The 19588-nt window shown below is 45.3% G+C and overlaps 4 protein-coding genes across 7 annotated transcripts; 2 read left to right on the plus strand and 2 right to left on the minus strand.

Moving 5' to 3' along the window:
• Window positions 1–1671: 1671 nt before the first annotated feature.
• On the minus strand, window positions 1672–3986 carry smim20 (small integral membrane protein 20). The gene is made up of 3 exons (XM_034569109.1): window positions 3784–3986; window positions 2555–2611; window positions 1672–2170 (listed from the first exon to the last, which is right to left on the minus strand). Exons 1-3 carry the CDS (start codon window positions 3890–3892, stop codon window positions 2127–2129), a joined length of 210 nt encoding a protein of 69 aa, XP_034425000.1. The 5' UTR covers window positions 3893–3986; the 3' UTR covers window positions 1672–2126.
• On the plus strand, window positions 3935–10000 carry man2b2 (mannosidase, alpha, class 2B, member 2). Of its 2 annotated transcripts, none has more exons than XM_034569108.1 (19): window positions 3935–4246; window positions 4407–4553; window positions 4804–4909; window positions 5000–5172; window positions 5301–5416; window positions 5494–5671; window positions 5805–6003; window positions 6090–6280; window positions 6369–6540; window positions 6663–6799; window positions 7060–7337; window positions 7464–7655; window positions 7734–7977; window positions 8053–8163; window positions 8247–8439; window positions 9028–9174; window positions 9259–9371; window positions 9448–9565; window positions 9650–10000. In XM_034569108.1, the coding sequence occupies exons 1-19, from the start codon at window positions 4121–4123 to the stop codon at window positions 9751–9753; spliced, it is 3045 nt and encodes a 1014-aa protein (XP_034424999.1). In that variant the 5' UTR covers window positions 3935–4120; the 3' UTR covers window positions 9754–10000. The 2 variants fall into 2 exon arrangements, with proteins under 2 accessions (XP_034424999.1, XP_034424998.1); XM_034569107.1 differs by having other exon boundaries at window positions 4032–4246; window positions 6666–6799.
• A 541-nt stretch (window positions 10001–10541) lies between these two features.
• Window positions 10542–14959, plus strand: si:dkey-19b23.7. Of its 2 annotated transcripts, none has more exons than XM_034615561.1 (8): window positions 10542–10705; window positions 11068–11139; window positions 11340–11411; window positions 11670–11869; window positions 12278–12341; window positions 12484–12649; window positions 12865–13062; window positions 13193–14959. In XM_034615561.1, the coding sequence occupies exons 1-8, from the start codon at window positions 10676–10678 to the stop codon at window positions 13315–13317; spliced, it is 927 nt and encodes a 308-aa protein (XP_034471452.1). In that variant the 5' UTR covers window positions 10542–10675; the 3' UTR covers window positions 13318–14959. The 2 variants fall into 2 exon arrangements, with proteins under 2 accessions (XP_034471452.1, XP_034471453.1); XM_034615562.1 differs by having other exon boundaries at window positions 10542–10699.
• Window positions 13853–19166, minus strand: si:dkey-19b23.8 (low density lipoprotein receptor adapter protein 1). Of its 2 annotated transcripts, none has more exons than XM_034615568.1 (3): window positions 18571–19166; window positions 16155–16867; window positions 13853–15576 (listed from the first exon to the last, which is right to left on the minus strand). In XM_034615568.1, the coding sequence occupies exons 2-3, from the start codon at window positions 16852–16854 to the stop codon at window positions 15491–15493; spliced, it is 786 nt and encodes a 261-aa protein (XP_034471459.1). In that variant the 5' UTR covers window positions 16855–16867; window positions 18571–19166; the 3' UTR covers window positions 13853–15490. The 2 variants fall into 2 exon arrangements, with proteins under 2 accessions (XP_034471459.1, XP_034471458.1); XM_034615567.1 differs by having other exon boundaries at window positions 18732–19164.
• Between the last annotated feature and the right edge of the window lie 422 nt (window positions 19167–19588).

The following is a 19588-nucleotide window of genomic DNA, read 5'->3' on the forward strand; positions in this document are numbered from 1 at the left end:
ATTTGTTTTTTTCTTTTTCTTTTCCACGCTCTTATTATTTGGGTACTTGTTTTTACGGAGTGTGTCATCGAGAGGCTCTTATGAAGCTCTCCAGACTTATTGTTTTCGTTAACTTATGATCTGTTTCTGTTCTCCACACTTGACAGGGCACATGGCATTCGCTCGTATTTTACCCGCCATTCCCGCCCCTTCCCCGAACGCGCTCTCTGCTGTTCCTTCAACCCCGTGGCCTGTCTGTCAACCCTTGTTCCCATGGCAATTAGTTCAAAAACATCGGCCAATTATCTGCAGCTCTGAAACACACGCCCGACAAACAGCTCGGAGCGATGACGTGCCACCCCCCTCAAAAACAACACCTCCTCAATGGCCGAGAGAGATTTGTGTGATGGGTTAATAGCAGGATAGTTGAAGTGTTGCTGAAGCGACAGTGGTGAGTTCATGTGGGTTCACAGTGTGCCGTGACCCCGCTGAATGTTTTATAGTGATGACTGTCGATCTACATATTCTGAATGGGGACAAGGGGCAAAGCATAAAGAGACGAAGACAACACAGGACCATAAAAAGCCTGGTGCAGACTTGAGGCCTGCTTCAGAAAAGCCAGACATGTGGAGAAAGTGTGTGTCTGACATGGAGTGTCACAGCGATTCGAGCACAGAATGAGAAGCCGCGGGCCCCGCTGCACAACCTGTTACATACTTTGCCAGGCAAAGTAACAGAGATTGAGTGTCTTTCTATTCTGTGTGTAGGTGACGCGTCCCCTCAAGAATGTGGTTCTCTTCCTCTCGCCGGTTGCTTCAATTTCCCCTTTGGTTGCTTACTTCACTCACGCAGCCGAGGAGCTGTCGCCTGAGGAATCTGGAAAACACCAGCGGGGAATGAGAGGAATTTCTGCTTTTCATTTTTCCTCAACCACCCCCTCACCCCTTGCTCTCTTTACTTTGGACGCCTCAGCGCAGTCGGGCTCTTGAGTTTTCTCTTGTTTCTGAACACGGCCCAACAATAACAACCTCTCATAAACAATGGGGCTTGTTGATTGGGGGGTTGAGAAGGAGAGTGGCCGTTGCTGGCCCATGCAGTGGATTTTGCTGGCAGAGGGCCTGGTGAACGGTCCTTAAAGTCCGAAAGTACAGGCTTACATGGAGGACTGTGAAAGATTTAAGGGCAACTTTAAAAATGCACCATCTCTGAAGGACCATAAACACATGCTTTAGCTCTTTCTTAATCTATCTCTCCTCAAAAAGGACTTTGATGGACCAAACTCTGGAAGGGGATGCTGGTCAATGTCAGCAAACCACAAAAGTACAGGGGAAAAAAAAAAATGGTAGTTTTGGAATTCTCAGCTTTTTACGGCAGCCGTGGACTCGTAAAGAGAGTCTGGATCACATTGAGTAGGAGTTTGAACAAGACGACCATGGAGCTCTGCCCCATCCTTTCAGCCTATGGGCAAAACACAGCAAGAGTCACATGCCATTTAAAAAGCCGAGCTAAACCCTGTGTCTGTGACGGTTAAATGATAATTCAGAGTGATGTGTCCTGGAATAACTCTGTCTCTACTGTTTCCATTTTAGAAGATGATCCTGCACGTTACTGGACAATGTCCCTCATCTGCCGAACCGCTTTTATTACTCTCGCATCAACTTAATCAAAATAAAATGTCAGAGGAGACTCTTGTGAATGGGCTGGGTAAACAAACCACTGTATTTTATTATAATTTCCTACAGGCTGCATACCAGAGCAAGGCTTTTGGAAATACAAGAGTTTTTCCAAAATATCTAAGATGCACAAACAATACACACGTCAACGCTTTCTGTGTTCACATGCAGGCATGGGGCGCCCCCTTGTGGCCAAATTCAATTCTGGGGGTAGAACATTTGAGTCTATCTGTCTCTTAAAACAATACATTACCCAGTACAGCAAAAAATTACATACATAAATCTTTAAGGAATCGTATTTACGCTTTTTGAACTTTACATTTTATTTATAAGATAAAGAATCACTCATTAAACAAACCAAACACATTCTGCAAATCATTCATTCACTCACGCGCACACCAAGCACTCATCACAAAAGGCGTTCGTCATCAGCATCAGTGTGTGGAAGTAGTGAAGGTCGGCTGTCGCTGCTCTTCATTTGTCTCCAGGTTTGAAGGGATCCGACCACATCTTCACACCTGAGGGGGGGGAAAAGAAATAAACACTGTCCTGAAGAAAAGGGTAATGTGAGAGACAGGAGGATTTAACGAGTTCAATTTAGGACCTTTAAACCTTTCTAATGCCTGTACCATCGGGATGAAGTGAAAAACAAACAATAAAAACAAGTAGTATGTAATATTTTTACATATTTAAGACTTTTATGGACGAAAAAGCTCAGTTCAATACATACCAACCAATTCCAAAGGTTGAAATAAAGGTGAACAAAAAGCTGAGTGGCCTAGGACCTTTCAGTCTATGTAACATTTAATTTAAACTGAGACATCATAAATAAATAAATAAATATAACATTAATGTGCTGCAGTGATAAAACCACTAGGTTCAGATCTACTATTTGCTCTTACCCACAGGTTGAATATCTTCCTGGTTGATTCCTGTCCGGTTTGTCTTCTGAACGTCTCCTACAGGAGAAAGAACATTTATTTAGTTTAAAACAGTTGTGGTCAAAATCAACAACATTTTTCACATTGAAGCTTGTTATCATCAGCATTTGTTGTTGTCTTTTGTCAGCAACACAAGAAGAAGATTGTCCTCAACTTGTCCTGACTGTAGCTTTCCATCAGTGCCGGCCAGAAGTGGCCAGACATAAGCTAACTATTTAGCTTAATGTATTTTCCTGGCATCTTTCTTTCTTTGTCTCAGTTGATTTAACTGCATGTTTATTTATTTCTTTGTTTGGGAAAATAGAAAGGAAACTTCTCTCTGCATGCAGGACAACAGATTGGCCTCATTTAACAAAGTAAATGTTTTTAACTCTTTGATGAGAAGAGCTTTCATTGAAATAAAGCCCTGTTTTATTCAAAAAAACTTGTTGAAGTCCAGCCACTTACTTTATTAAGACTTTTAATTCAAATTCTTAAATTCTCCACTTGATATAGTATGATTGTTCTGTGTGGCGAGAATAAGTGTGTTTAATAAGCGCCTTTATAAATATCTCAGGGTGTTTAATAAACGCTACTGGCACAAGAGAGGCTGAGTTAATTCACACTGAGAGGTTGCCATTGGACTGGTTTTGTTGCCGTTGGACTGGTTTCAATTGGCCACTATGCTAGTTTCGCTGCCGTTGAGCTGGTTTTGGGCTGGTTTTGTTGCCATTGGGCTGGTTTTGTTGCCATTATGCTGGTTTTGTTGCCATTAGGCTGGTTTTAGTGCCATTAGGCTGGTTTTGTTGCCATTGGGCTGATTTCCTCCCCCAGACCTGGCAACCTTGCATCAGACATTTTCATTCATTGTCTCCTGCCTTGTGTGAAACAAAGCTAATGACCTTTCTTACATGTTCCTTATTAAAAAACCTCACTACATTACAACTTAAACTAAAACAATTCTCTATAACTGGGGCCCCTGTGTGTGAAGGAACAGTAGCATTAGCATGTAATGTACCAGAAACACCAAATTAACAGCCACATGTTTTAGGCTTTTAGCTAGCTATGTTGTGTTTTACCAGGTAAAGCTACAATTAGCATAAAAGCTAAACTCTTCATGTGCAGAAACGTATCACCTGTCATTACTGGGGATGTTGTCACCAGTTTCCATTGAGTAACTCAGACGTAATTAAAGTTTTAACCCCACTTACTGTATTCCTCCTTGTGTTTGAGCGGGTAGAAGAATATGGGGTAAAACGCGGCGGCCACCGCGGTCACGAACCCTCCGAAGATCAACGCTATTCTCGTGTTCTTGGACATGTTTCTGTGTCACATAGGAACAAACCGCTTTCACCTCCAAGTGTGTGTCTGTGTGTATGTGTGTGTGTGTGTGGTGTTTACAACGAGTGCTTCCGGTGTGAAGGTCAAACAAACCAGTTTGGTATTTCAGGGCTTCCGTAGTCATGTGCTGCAGCAAACAACAATAACAAGGAAGCAGAGTTGTAGAAGTTGGCTCCTCTTTCCTTTTCACCTTTTATCGGTTAAAAGATGATTTATTTAGCGTTGAGTGTGTTTTATTTGAGTTGCTGTTGCTCACAGGCAGCGTCAGGAGGAATTCAGACGTTTGTACTTCCTCACAGTCACATGGATGTTGGCTGGGTTTACACCATTCAGGTTGGTTTCTGTCCAAAAGGGCTGTTAAACCTCTGCAACACCTGGTGCACAGCCTCCAGACGAACCAATTCCCCTCAGCAAACTACTATAATTCAAACAATGTGCAGGGATGTGTGTGTTTTTACTGGTATGACTGGGGATTTGTGGATGTTTCCAATAGGAGAGCATGCACGCCTATGCAGCCAATGTGTACAGCAGTGTGACTGAGGAGCTGTCAAAAGCTGCAGGCCGCCGGTTCATCGCTGTGGAGCAGGAGTTCTTCCGACTGTGGTGGGACACCGTGGCCACAAACACCCAGAAGAAACAAGTAAGGATGTGTGATGGGTCTCTACGCTGTTCTGATGTAGAATGATGCACCTGGAATACACCTGTGAGCTTTATTCTGAAAGGGATAAGTCTATGTTGCATGTTTCATAAAGTTTGGGGCAGTCAGATCAAATCAGGTGCAAGGATTTCCTGGTTTCGTAAGTTTATTAGTTGGGACCTGATCCTTATGTTTAAAACCACTTGTTTATACAGTAAATGAATAACGTGTCGTGGTTTGGTTGGTCTTCCAGGTGCAGCAGCTCGTGAAAGAAGGAAGACTCGAGTTCATCCTCGGGGGTCAGGTGATGCACGATGAGGCTGTGACCGATCTAGAAGATCAGATTTTGCAAATGACAGGTGGGGCCACGCATTTTTTCGGCTGCTGTGGTAATTCCAGCAGCAACTCACTGTAAGCAGCAGTAACCCTGACGCTTCCTGCTGTTTCAGAGGGACACGGTTTCCTCTACGAGACGTTCGGAGTTCGCCCTGAGTTCTCCTGGCACGTTGATCCATTCGGCGCCTCCTCCACCACGCCGGTCCTGTTTGCCCTGGCTGGGTTCAACGCCCACCTCGTCTCACGCATCGACTACGACCTTAAAGACGACATGCAGAAAGAGAAGGTATCAGTTGGGTTTAAATACAACTCGTGGAGGGAATAGTTAGCACAATTTCATCATATATTTAAACTAGAATTGTTTATTGATTTGTTCACCTTACTTTGATGTTGTGTATCTTTCTTTTTGTACAGAAACTACAGTTTGTATGGAGAGGTTCTTCCTCCCTAAAAGAGAAGCAGCAAATCTTCACTCACATTATGGACCAATTCAGTTATTGTACGCCATCTCACCTCAACTTCTCAAACAGGTAGATCTTGACTATTGACCTAAAAAAATATTTGAAGCCTAGTATTATTGAATAAAAAAACTTTACATTGTCTGCAGCTCCGGTTTCTACTGGAACGGAGTCGCCTTGTTCCCAGACCCACCTAAAGATGGAGTCTACCCCAACATGAGTCTGCCCGTCACCAAGGAGACGGTACACGCCTACGCACAGGTCATGGTGGAGAACATCAAGCAGAGGGCAGCTTGGTTTCGGACAAACCACGTGCTCTGGCCATGGGTGAGGAAAATGAAAACCTGGGATCATTATATTTGAGAAGCTAATTCAGTTGAGTTGTTGTTTTTAACGTCCTTTTTGTAGATGAAGTATAAAACACATGAAGAAATGTGTTTGTGTGCTGCTTGTGTTTCAGGGCTGTGACAAACAGTTCTACAACTCGTCGGTGCAGTTCAACAACATGGATCCTTTAATGAAGTACATCAACCAGAACAGCCAAGAGTTCGGAGTGACAGTCCAGTACGCCAGTCTGAGTGAATACTTCCAAGCCGTCCACCAATCAGATCTTGTGTGGGAGCTACGGGGGAGTGAAGATTTTCTACCCTATTCCACTGGTGAGAATCTGTGTCGTGAAACGTAAGAATAATACCAAGCATCAAATTAAAGGGAGGAAATGAGACGCAGTGTTATCTTTCCTCAGAGCCGTACCAGGCGTGGACGGGATTTTATGCCTCCAGAAATGTTTTGAAAGGAGTCGCACGGCAAGCGAGTTCCCAGCTGCACGCAGCCGAGACTCTGTTCACCCGGTACCGGCTCACCTTCCCCGACGGACCTGTAGCTAAAGACTGGGCCCTGGACAAACTGAGAGCACTTCGCTGGGCTGTCTCTGAGGTAAACTCTCAAACTACTGGACTTTACCTGAAAGAGACGTCACATAACACAAGTAAACGCTTACAACAATCACGTCATGTGTTTTTAGGTGCAGCACCATGATGGTATCACCGGCACTGAGTCTCCCAAGGTGGCAGACATGTATGTGCAGCACCTCGTGCAGGGCATGATGGGAGTGGAGGAACTTCTCGCTGCTCTTTTTCTGCTGCCGCACAACCTTGACATGTCCAGCGTCCTCGACAGCGGCTACCACAGGAAAGGTGGATTACAGCTCGTGCTAATATTAGGGCAGCGCTCCATTGAAAATCATACATTGTTGTTTAACATGTCTGTCATGTAAGTTTCCATTTGAAACATTTTGTATTTGATCTCCTCGTGTCAGGTGTTCATCAAACTCTGGGGCAACACGTCATCGTCTATAACCCATTAGCCTGGAACATCACCACCATCATCAACGTCACGGTGACCTTCCAGAACGCAACCGTCTTTGATGATGAGGGTCGGCCTGTCCCTGCACAGGTATCAATCTTTTTGTTTCAAAAGCTGATAGTCACAAATGTTTATATCTTCAGTCTCTTGTATCTTTGTGCTGGACTGAGGTTACATGCTGCAGATTCAATGTGAATAGTCAGCAGTATCTTCAGCACATTGACAATAAAGGCTTTCTATTCTATTCTAGTCTGTTCTATCTATCTTTTTAATTCTATCTATCTATCTATCTATCTATCTAACCCTTTCCATTTTAAATACACAGTGTTAATTTCTTGTGTCTGTTACAGATCCAGACATCAGCACAGTCCAACGTGACCTTCGACCTCTTCATGCTGGTGGAGCTGGGAGGCCTTCAGCATAGAAAATACCTGATTAAGTTCTCTGACAGGAAGTGCGCTGGCAGGTCCAAGTGTGGCTGGACGTACGCGGCTAAAGGCGTTCGGTTCGAGAGACGCAGCGTCCCTGACTGGACGAGAACGGGCAGGAGGCTTCTGCCGGTTCTGAATGAATGTTACAAGCTCATGTTTGACCAGGATACAAATCTACTGCACAGCATCACTTATCTGTAAGATTTGTTTTAGCATTTTATCGTTCTCATTCTTAATGTTTAGTTTGCCGTGTTACAAAAAACATTCTTCTTATTATGTTGTAACTCTTCTGAACTTTGACCTCTCCTGTCGTCCCCTGCTAGTGAGGAGAAAAGGAGTGTGATGGTCTCTCAGGATTTCTGGGAGTACCACGCGAACGGAGACGTGAAAGCAGGGCCCATCTCCGATAACTACATCTTCAGCAGCAACGGTTCAGCCGTGCGCGCCTACCAGGCCGTGGAGATGGAGATTATCCCCGGAAAGATCGTGTCTGAGATCAGGCAGTACTTCTACAGGTGGGGATAAGGAACTTTCTCTTTTTACTTCTCAGCCCTAATTGTGACTCTGGTAATTTAACGTGGTGCCTCTTTCAGAGAGAAAAACGACGAGGACTACGCGTACTCGATCACCACCCGTGTCCCAGAATGCTTCGGGACGACGTTGCGGTGTCACAGGCTGGAGCAGACTTATTTGCTGGGGTCCCTCCTCCTGAACACTGAGGTCGTCCTCAGGACCAGCACTGACCTGAAGAGCAACAGGACCCTGTACACAGACGACAACGGCTACCAGATGATGAAGAGGCCGTACAGAGAGTTCATCAACAACACTTTAGCAAGAGTAAGTCCGGGCTGCAGGTGATTTCCATGACTGTTTAAAATATGAACAAATGCATTTTGACGTGTGTTTTTGCAGAACTACTTCCCCATGGTTCGGACCGCCTACATCGAGGATGACCTCAGCCGACTGGTGCTCCTCAGCGACAGAGCTCACGGCGTTTCCAGCCAAGCTAGTGGACAACTAGAGGTACAAGAAGCTGTGAGATCACAGACTCTGTCACCGTCCTCTCACACGGGAACATGTTGACATCCTGCGTTTTTACCCCTCAGGTCATGCTCCATAGACGTCTGTGGAACAACCTGCCCTGGAACCTCGGCTACAACCTGACCCTGAACGACAGCTCAGTCGTGAGGCCCACCCTGTGGATGATGCTGGGCTCCATCAGCACCACTTCCAGGCTCTACCAGAGGGAGGCAGTAGAGCTGCAGCACAGACCTGTCATCATGCCCATTGACCAACCTCGTAAGTTTTTTTTTTTACAAAGTAGTTAGATGACATTTAAAAATATTTCATGAATTTGCTTGGTGTTTCAGTGTCAAATTACTTTTGTTATGAAAGACACTCACAGGATAAATCCACCCTCTCCTTGTGTTACTTTTACACTTGAAGTTACTGCCAACTTGAGGAAAACAAAGTTCCTGCCTCTGCCAAAACTCTGGAAGAAGAATGAAAAATGTCACCGCAAATGAAATGCAGTACAAAAAACAACATACCAATACAAGTCTGTTGTTCACTGTGCATTTTCTCACAACCCCCAAAACAGCTTGTCCAACAAACACAACCTCAAACAGACGACCGCACAACTGATCCCCAAGTGCGTCACATCCTGCACTGCCCACATTCAGCAGGCGATTATACGTAATTTGCCTCGGCAGGCGATTTCATTTCTATGCACCGGTCACTCAGAGTCTGTTGCACATGAGAGCGACGTTCGTGTGCACGTGCACCCTGGCTACCACCATAGATTGAATGTATTCTGCAGAGAGAGAGAAACAAAATACTAAGAAACAACCAAGAAACCTCACTGTTGTGTATTGTTTGTCCACTTAGAGAAGCCGTGGCCGGAAAAGAAGCCCAGAGGTCGTTCTGCCGTGCGTTCAGTCGTTCTGCCGCCAAACCTCCACCTGCTCAGTCTCAGTATCCCCGGGTGGAACTACAGCTCTGACCACGACGTTCACCTGGGACACATACACTCAGGTCAGCACGCAGGAAATACAGTGCCCATGAAAATCTGTCCTTTACTGGTTATATTCTGAGGTTTTCTTTGGGATTTGCGTTTAGGTGAAGATCTGCACTCTGAGCCGGACTTCGATCGCGTCCTGTTGAGAATCATACATCTGTTTGAGGAGGGAGACGATCCTGAGCTGTCGAAACCAGTCACCGTTAACTTAAAGGTGCCGATGAAGAAATTCAACTCATACATCTACATACATTTCATCATAATTCTAAAACAGCATCTTTTTTCTTCAGGAAGTTCTGCAGAGCGTAGGGGAAGTCAAAGTGCTGGAGGAGCGTTCTCTCACAGGAACCTGGAACATCAGCAGTCTGCAGAGGTGGAAGTGGAAAACTGTAGATAACTTAGAAACAGGTGAGAAACAGCAACAAACAGGAAAACAAAAAATATTAGGAGTCACAATAACACTGCATTTCTTTTCTCTCTTCCTTCCTTTAGAAAACAAAGGGTGTGAGAGAAGCGGAAACGAAACTTTCACCGTCACCATCTCACCCAAAGAGATCCGGACTTTCTTCATTCACTTTGGTTCCAATGACTTTTAGTCTGAAGTGTCTTTCTTTCTTCTGTGAAGATCTTTAGACACAACAGAGCTTTTTTAAACCTGTGATTCTTTGCTTCAGTGTTAATGAATGCTCTTTTTGCACATGATGTTGACTCATTCAGAGGGAACTGATTTGTTGATGCCAACTTTGAGTCGCTGTTGACTCGCAATGAATAAAGTGATTTATTTTTGTCGTATTCAAATATCTGTGTCACATGTTTGACTTCACTCACACGGGTCCAATAAATCAGGTTTAACTGATCGGGTCTGTTGCATTCAATTATTAGATATTAAAAAACAAAATGATGGCCCAATGTTTCTCCACCTCCAGTCACGGATGCATGTCAAACTAAAGTCCATGCAGACCTTCAAACATTTAAAGATTTAGAACGAGCAGGGAAGACGCAGCAAAGGGTCAAAAGTCGGAATCCAACTTGCGGCTGCTGCAGAGAACTCAGATCGCCAAAATAAATGATCTGTTTTTCTCAATCATCAGTTTTTAAGGTTGATACAGGGGAGATGTTGTAGCTACAGGCAATACAAGAATAACTGACACTAAGAAAAACGTCACAGAAGTTATTAAAGTTACTCAAAGTTTCCTAAATAAGATAAATTGTTTTACATGGACAGATGGGAAAAAGATTTCCTATCACAGTTTATTTGCTTATCAAAAATGCAACTAATGTCTTACTATATGATGATGCAGCTTTGATTTAAAAAGGCAGTATTATGTCCGGCCGCTAGGGGCATCACAACCCCAATAACCAAACCCAGGACTCCTCCTCCTCCTCCCGTGTGTGAGCATCACCACAGTGGTTCACCAGAAAGAAGAGGTCGTGTTGAAAACAGCAGAACAATGAGGTTCCAGTGTCTGTGAGCAGAATCACAACATGATTCTCCTGCAGAGGAAACTGTGATTGTGGATGAAGATGAGCAGCAGCAGCAGCAGCAGCGTGAGTCCTGTTCTCTTCACATCAGCTGCACTGTCTCTCTGTGTTTGTGCAGCAGCGTCAACATTAGGGTTTAAAATCTCAGTTCATGCTCTGTCTCCAATCTGCATGATGTCATTATACGGTGAATGGATTCTTTGTTATTTATTGGTGAGGATGCAGGAGGCTGCGAGCAGGTGTTTGTTGCTAGGATACGAGACTGGCAGGGTGATGTCATGGTGGGCTGCATGATGGAAGGCCTGTTAGAAACATTATTACTGTTTTATTGTATCTCTTAAAAACGTTTGAATTATTTTTACATGTGTCTTTGTAATTTTCTGTCAGTGATATTAACATCCTCTGTCTGTGTGTACGTGTGTGACCAGAAGAGAGAGAGGGAGCAGAAGAGGAAGCTGCAGCACTTCCTGGGTGACCTGGCTCTGCTCGGATCTTTACAGGTGAGAACCCACAGGGGGGCAGGGGCGTCTCCAGGGGGATTTGAGGCCCCCAGGCCAAAGGGATCCCTGCTCGGGGGGGCCCATGCAAGTGCCTGCTTCACTGACCTTGTTGCAACATCCCCAGACTGGAAGTGAATGCAAAGAGAGAATTAAACTCACAGAAATAATAAGATAAACAAACTCATTGTTTTCCTTCACAGGGTTTTAAATATTTCCAGCCGTGGCTCAGAGGGAAGGAGGAGCTGCTGCTGACAGTCGTCAACGAGGACCTGGTCAGTTCCTGTTGAAATATACAAAATATAGATGTATCTGAAATATATAATATAATAGGTTTGTATATGTGTTTGTTCTACATATACTTAGTAATAATAGTAGTAGTAGAACAATGAAAAACTCCCCCACGAAGTCATAATATAAACTGTTTATGCTATTCTCTATTATTTACTGTCTTGTCTACACCAAATCATGTGTCTCTCTTGTGTATTTACTAAACAAGTCTTGAATATTGACGTCACCGTCCTGTGCTGCAGGGTTGGCGCTCCCCGGGCTTCGCGGTGTCCCGAGCCTCCTCCTTCTCCTCCAGCAGCGGCGGCAGCAGCAGCGACGTCTCCCCCAGCAGCAGCTCCCCGAGCCTGGACAGTCGCAGCAGCTCCCCCCTCCCTGGAGAAGCTCCGGCTCCACGAGGCCGTCAGCCTGAAACACACACAGAGACGCAGCCACGGAATGTCAGGTGACTGAGGATTATGTGTGTGTGTGTTGTAACGTGTGTATTCTGTTTGTGTTTCGATTCAGGGGGAGATCTGATGTGACTCTTTCTAATGACACATGTTGGTGCACCTCCAACAAACATTTCAAATATCTATTCGTTCAATTGTCACCTCCATCAAGGAGATTTAATGTTTTCTCCCCTTTCCGTTAGTTGGTTAGTTAGTTTGCAGGATTACACAAAAACTACTGAACATGGCCCTAGATTATTATTATTATTCATCTCCTCCTACCTGCCTTTGGTGTTTCCTCATTTCAAATTAATGACATTTGGCTTTTCCCTCATCATTTCTGTAGCTTTTATTCGTGTCGCATTGCTTGTATAAAAAGTGCAGTACAAAAAAAGTCAGATTTATTCTTTGTGTTTTCTCAGGGCCTCCACCAGTGAGGACCACCTCCTGCCTGCATCTCCCAGTGAGAGAGAGATAGCCGTACCTGTGAGTGCTTCATCCAGACTTCACTTGTTTACCGCAGCCAAAGCAAAGTTCCACATGTCTGACACATTTTAATGAAGACCAGCTCTGTTCTTCGTCTCCTGACCTCATTAACCCCCCCCCCCTCCCCTCCGTCCCTCAACAGGAGGTGAACTGCACTCTCTTCTTACTGGCTGGCTACGTCAAGTACGGACGCCCCTACGCCTGGATACGCTCCAATCACGAGCGCCTGGTCAACATCGGAGGCACCGACTCCATGGTCAGGGACACGCCCATGAAACTCAAGTCCATCGCAGACTGGCAGACGCGAGGTATGGAAACAATGTGAGGAATCCGAACAGGAGAAAGTTATTGTTTCACTGCGCAGATTCAATAATTACACCGTTTTCCATGAGCTAAATCAGACGCAGATGTGTGTGGATGAAGGTTGTTAGGGAAAAATTAACATCTGGATGCTTTAGTTTATATTCTGCTGGATTTCTACAAATATTAGAATAAAAAATCTTTTTCTGTCCTTTTTCCCCAGTTATCCGTGTGTGGGACATAGTCAGCGAGCTGGTGTGTCTGTGCACGGTTCCCTCGCCTTCAAACCCCTTCGCCCTGGACATGCGTTACATCAAAAGTCTTCCCCTCCCTGACCGGTTCCTGGTCACGGGCGCCCTCCTCAACTTCCTGGAAACCTATGTGGTGTTTGGCAACCAGGACGAGCTGCACTATGACAAAGGTACGACAGGTACAGTTTATAGTGCACTCTAAAAGCCAGCAAGTGGTGCTGTTTAGCTGCAACAAAACTTTTTCTCCCATGTGAAGTTATCAGCTCACGCTTTGGATGATTTGTATGTTTTTCTCCTCAGTCGTAGAGGAGGTGAAGCCTCTGAGGCGACTCCACGTCCAGTCCCTGCTGGAGCTGCAGCGGCACAGAGAGGCGTCCAGGTCGAGCTGCAGCCCGGCGGTGGAGGACTCGTGTGGAGAGGAGTGAACGGAACTTGTTCACATGTTAACCACAGCAAGAGGAGATGTTCTCGGTGCACTTTTAATAAGTTATTGAGGTAAAACGGACTGAAAATAGGTTGGAATGTGCAACATTTAACCAGAGGGACCGTCTGGAGCTCGATTCTGTTTCATTGAAATAATTTGTCGATTGTAGTCTTATTGCAAACACATTGCACAAGGTTGTCCTGCCCAGTTGGAGCTGTATCTGCATCTTTACTCTAGTTGGAAGGTTGTCACATGTTATCAGATGTTTTGGAAAAGTGGAAAGAAACTCTGGGAAATCAGTCACATGACTAAGATTAAAAATCCCAGGACCTCTCGCCACCTCCAGTCCCTTCAATCTCAATCTCTGACTCCCACACAGGAATTCTGTTTTCCTCAGGCCAAGTACAACATTTTAAAAACATCCAATCGTGGAAAAACAGAAGATCATTTGTCAGGGTCAAAGCTGCACAAGTTAAATATTTGTCCGGTTGAAAGTCAGAGCGGCCTGAGACCAACACAACGAGACGCACACGAGATGTCGTATAAAAACTTTTAATAATCCATAAAATACACATTTAATTAAATATGTACAAAGACAAAAACAGTACATCGATAAAATAAATCTTAAAGCAGGCACTTCAACCTGAGACGAGGGTTGTGCCGTTTGTAAAAGATGCATTGAGTACAAAATTAAACTGATAAAACAAAGTGGCACAGCAGTCAAAACAAAAACACACACAGGCACCTTTCTATAGCTTAGTTTTGGTCAGAAAATAAGAAAGATAAGTGAGCGGTGGCCTCGGGGTCCAGCACTGATCCTCACGTCTCTCATTTGTAAACCGGAGACAGAAATCGCCATCGTGAGAGGAGGTTACGCAATACTGCACACATCAGAGCCCACAACCGCCACTTAGACTGGACTTCAAAGTTGTGAGGGCACCTTTTATGGCGTTGGTAATGTGAACGAGTCGAGGGCCTGGGAGTTCAAGAATCGCATTCTGACGTCTACTCGTGAGGCTGCTCCGAATGCAGAGTCACGGGTGGATGTGTAGAAGAAGTCAGGGCGTTTTGAGGAGATTCGCCATCTCAGATTTCCTACGCTGGAATGCAGGTGCATTCCTCCGCTCGGGAACACAGCGTTCCCAGTGTTCGGACACCAACAACCTGGCGACTCATGGCCCAACGTGTTTTTCTCACATAAAAATGCAAATCATTTATCTTTGTGGACAGTCGGGAGCTGTGTTTTTGCAGGAAACTGTTGACCCTGCAAGTTCTGCAAAAGGTCGATTGTTTGTTTGTGACGCAGGTGCCTGTCACCACAACTCAGAAAAGAAAACATCGCAAACTTTAGGAGGAAATTATAAAACCTGTGTTTTCATGAGTCGGGATTGAACTGTGATGCGTTCAGGTGACAGATTTTACAGTTGGAAACTTGGAAAGTGCTCAGAAATGACTTGTGTGTGAGACAGATGACCACTTTTGTCTGCCAGCATTTTCCTCTGTTATCTTCTGCTGTATCGAGATCTATTTGTCCGAAACTGCCATGGATTAAAAGTGTGCTTTTGTCAGTCCAAATAAAATCATCATGACCAGTCACGAATGTCAGTTAAATAAAAAAAAGAACTCAGGATTGAGAAACATCAGGTCTCTCGTCGTCTTCTTCCAGTTTTCCCTGTGCATCATTCGGCCGACAACCAGCATCGTTGTTGGGTTTAATCGTCTTTCCCCCCCCCCAACACGTAACACATCTTCAGAGGCTTCAGCATCAAGTGGACTCCTTGGAAACAGACAAGCTGACAAGAGAGCCTCAGACGTGAATCAGTCTGGTCCTCAAACGTCTCACCGCCAGCCACAAGTCCTCAGACGAGTGCTGACAGGCGAACAAAGGAAGCCGTCACTGGCGTCGTGTGCTGTAGTGGACGCCCCACGTCAACAGACGCCTGCGCTGCGTCACAAACCTCTGAGTCCACACACTCAACATCCTCTCACAAGCAGAGTCCTCTCACACACGCTGTCCAAATATGGACTTCCCCCCCACTTCCCGGCTGCACCCCCCCCCCCCCTTCATTCTCTTCTGTTTTGTAAAACTCCCTCCCTCCTGTCAGTGCTGTCGTCGTTGAGGTTGTCGTTAGGTCGAAGTGGTCCCATCACGTTCGAGGGGCTCAAGCCGCGGTTCAGTTCCAGCTGTCTGAGGCCGACCCTCTCCTGGTGATGGCCCTCAGGGGGCTGCGTGACACGGAGCCTCGCTTCTTCCAGCGAACTGAGGAGAAGGAGAGACAGAGTCAGTGATGCTGCAGATCAACAGCGAACGTTAGCGTTTCAATATTCATTATCAACACAATAGTTGGTTTGACCTTGACTCTAAATCGCCCTATTGAGGCTATTCATTAACTACTTCCTGCTTCAGCACTAGATTTCCAACTAAAACAATCTCTGTCCACAAAAGCATTTTGGTTTTCTGCTCGAATACAAGCACGTCTCCCATGAATGTTAGCAGTTGTATTGTTATAAAATACAGAATTTAACTGCACAACAAGGTCACTATGCTTGTAACTGAATTTCCCTGATGCATTCAGTTGTTTTCTTCAGTCAGAAGGTCGCGTGATAGCAGCCTGACGAATCTGCGAATTAGCTACGTCGTGGCTGCAAGTGTCTACGTCATCATTTCCAAACATCTGCCTGTCAAGACTCAAACACAGCTCCAGAGTTTTCAAACTAATTAGCAGACTTTCCAAGCTTCTCCATTTCAGAAGCTCTAAAACTCCGGAGTGTGGACGTTTTAAAACCTAGCGTATTAATATGGATGTAGCCTGTAGATCAATTCAATTGTCATCTCACCTTTTCCCAGACTGGTGGGTAGGGTGGAGCTCTTGCTGAGGGTGGGAGAGTTGGACGACTCCTCCAAACATTTCCCCTTCACCTCCCCGGGCGTCAGCGTGGCCGAGCCGTCCTGCTGCAAGTCGCTGAGCGCCTGCTGGAAGGAGTGGGCCAGGCACGCCGTCATATCCCGCGCCCGCTCCGCCCGGCTGCACCAGAACACCCGACACTGCAGCTGCTGGCCTTGATGCTTGCAGATGTACAGGAAGACGTTGGGCCGGTTGGCGTCGGCGGCGCAGTACGCGATGTCCTGCAGGTACGTCTTCGTGAGCTGCCGCCCCGTGCTCAGCTCCTTGACCTCCACGTACCTCGGGCGCACCACCAGGGCGTGATCCTTGCTCAGCTTCTTCCCATTGGCGATGCCGTCCAGCAGGTGGCTGATGGCGTCCTGCGCCTGCTCTCGGTCGAGGGAGAAGATTTTCTCTGTGCCCAGGTAGTGGACCTTGAAGAGGGGGTCGCCGTGGGACAGGGACTCTGTGCGGTCGCGGCGGAAGCGACGGCGAAAGGCGGCGGGGGAGTTCTTGAGCGTTTGCACGAGGTGGAAAGTGCTGAGGGACATGGTGCGTTTGGAGGAGACTTCAGCCGAGGTGGAACCAGCTGTGGTCGTCTTCAGCCTCTCCCACTTGTCCACCTTTCTCCTACGAAAGGAGAAAAGTTTCATCCACTGCTTTTATCTGAAAGGAAGCAGAGACAGGTTGATGAGGATCCAGTTTGAAAAAGGAAACAGGAATAATTGGAAAGTGACAGATGCTTGAGATTTATTGTGTGAGTTTCACTTTTTGTGTTTTCTTTAATGAGGGAACAAAAACATGTAGTCATCACAACCTGTCCTGCAGCGTGAAAAGAAACCCAAAGGCCACCGAGCAGGATCAGTAACACAAGTGACGCATTCAGCAAAGAATAATTATTCACCACAGACACGGTCTATTAAATATTTACTGTCAGGTTGGGCTTCGTCCTCGGAGCAGCGAGGAGACTGACTGGAAACACGGAAGGTTACGGTAGCACAAAGGTGGCAAACGCAATCAGATAAGCAGCACTCATATCTCCACACTATTAGTTACTGGAAGACGACTGTGACCTTGCAAACAAGTGTTACGCAAGCACATCTGCCCCCCCCCAATTGTCTCCCATCCCTCAAACCCTGCAGAACCGCATGTTCTCCATTGTGCTAAACTTTATTTTTTCCTCCCTTTCTCGGACATTCTTTCAACATCCTAGCCTCCTCCTCAGACGCAGGACAGAGAACCGCCGACTGTTCCAAGTCGGTGGCCATTGTTAGTGGACCCCCTGTGCAGGAAGCAGCTTTGCAACCCCCCCACCAAAAAAAAATATAAAATATGTCTCCCTGCAAAACAATGGCATGCTTCAGAGTGTGTGTCACACCACAAAAAGAGAAGCCGGTTGATCTACAGCCTCGTGAAACCAGGGAACGTGAACATGCACACGTGTGGGTCACAAACGTGCTCCGACACCACAACCTGCACTCGGACGCACACGCACACACAGGCTGATATTTTGCATTGAACCCATTATCAGTCGATATCGATAATTATTTATTTTTAAGTTTAAACACTGATTTTTGCTCCTGAGTGAAGGTTGTGGTTTTAAACTCTTCTTTATGTAAAACCCTTGACAGCAACACATTTCACACAGGTTGAGGTAGATCAACGTGTTTAAGCATAAGCAATATATCAATATATTTCAGACTTGTCCTATATTGTTATTAATGAAAAATATATTGCGATAATAATTGATAGTCTTATTTACCAGCCCTATTCTGCTTATATGCGTTTTCCTGTCCAACCACTTTATTCTCAATATATAACAAAGAATAACAAATTCAATTCAAGCGTTTATTGTCATTGAACAGCTGTACAACGAAACTTAGGTGCAACTCCTCTCAGTGGTACAAAGGGACAATTAAAAGAAATCAAGGATCAAAGATCAAGATCAAAGACCGACCAACAACTCATGTAAAAAAAACACAGATCCACAGAGGCAGAGCTCAACGTGTCTGACCTTCTTCAACCAAATGAAAAGCAATCAATAGTAGACAGTGGCAAACAATACTTGAACACCTATTTCAAAGTAAAGTGCTCCTTCCTCTTATAAGCCGAATTATTCACCCGAGCTTAGCGATCACTATAAACCACACAACCGCATACTGGGTGATGTGTAATTGCAGGAATGGACGAGAAAACCTTTAATTGACAGATTTTCTGATTGAGGTTCAGCGCGAGTCCGATAAAAGTCCACATTTTAGAGGCAAAGATCTAAACATCGCCAGACTCCATTAACATTTCTCACAAGATAAAGAGTGAAAGCAACATTTTAACACTACACGTGAGTTTTAAGTTTTTTTTAAAAATCTTACCTGCACGCGTTCATGCAAAAGACGATGCTCGTGCGCCTCAGGTGAAGTTTCCCAAAACTCAGGTGCAGGGTTGTAGTCCTGTGCGTTTACACACACACGCGTACACACACACGCACACTGTCCTCCAGCATTAAAACACTCCTGTGTCATTTACAGCAAACACGCAGGGTTGATGCTCTACGGAAGCTGCGGGGACAGACTTGGCTCCTCGTGCCTCTTCTCCGGTGCGCGTGTGTTTGTGACTGAATCGCGGAGCTCGTGGGAGAACCGTTTAAAACGCAGCGCAGGCGCGAGCACGTCGCACGCGTGGACGAGCACTTGCGTCCGAGGGTTGGATGGTGTGGAGGCGGGAGGAGAGAGGGGGAGGAGAGGGGGAGGAGGAGGTGACGATCACAGACTGAGGAGTCACATCGATTCGTTTCACTTATGAAAGCATTTATATAAAGCGAAATAATTAAAACTCAAAACTCCACGATTTTTGTGTTTCACTCAAATGTGCCTCGTTTTATACACAATCCACCCAAATACAGCCTGATGCATTTAATGTCTTTGGAAAAAAATGGAAATTTTAAAGCCATATTCCTGTAACCCATATTTTATTGGGTTGTTTTAGTTGTTTCCTTCCTTCCTCTCATTTCCATCCGCTCCTTTCCTTTCTTTTTCTTTCCATCTGTCTGTGTCTCTTTCTTTCCTTCCTTCCTTCCTTTCCAAAAAGTGCTGTATGAGTACAGCTAATTGTTTTCATTATCATTTATTATTATTATGAGAAGAAGAAGAAGAAGAAGAAGAAGAAGGGAGGTCGTAAAGCCAGTTAAAATGTAAAACTAAACACTTCATCATCACCAAAGACATAATTGACACAAATTATCAATATATCTGTCAAGTATTTTTCCATTAATTAATCAAAAATAGGACATTACACTTCACCAGTTTCAACAGAATCCATCCAGCTTCAGGGGTCACTGGGGAACTGGAGCCAATCCCAGCTGACATTGGGCAAGAGGCGGGGTCCATCCAG

Source organism: Hippoglossus hippoglossus, chromosome 18 (genome assembly GCF_009819705.1).
Source record: "Hippoglossus hippoglossus isolate fHipHip1 chromosome 18, fHipHip1.pri, whole genome shotgun sequence".
In the NCBI taxonomy this organism is placed as follows: Eukaryota; Metazoa; Chordata; class Actinopteri; order Pleuronectiformes; family Pleuronectidae; genus Hippoglossus; species Hippoglossus hippoglossus.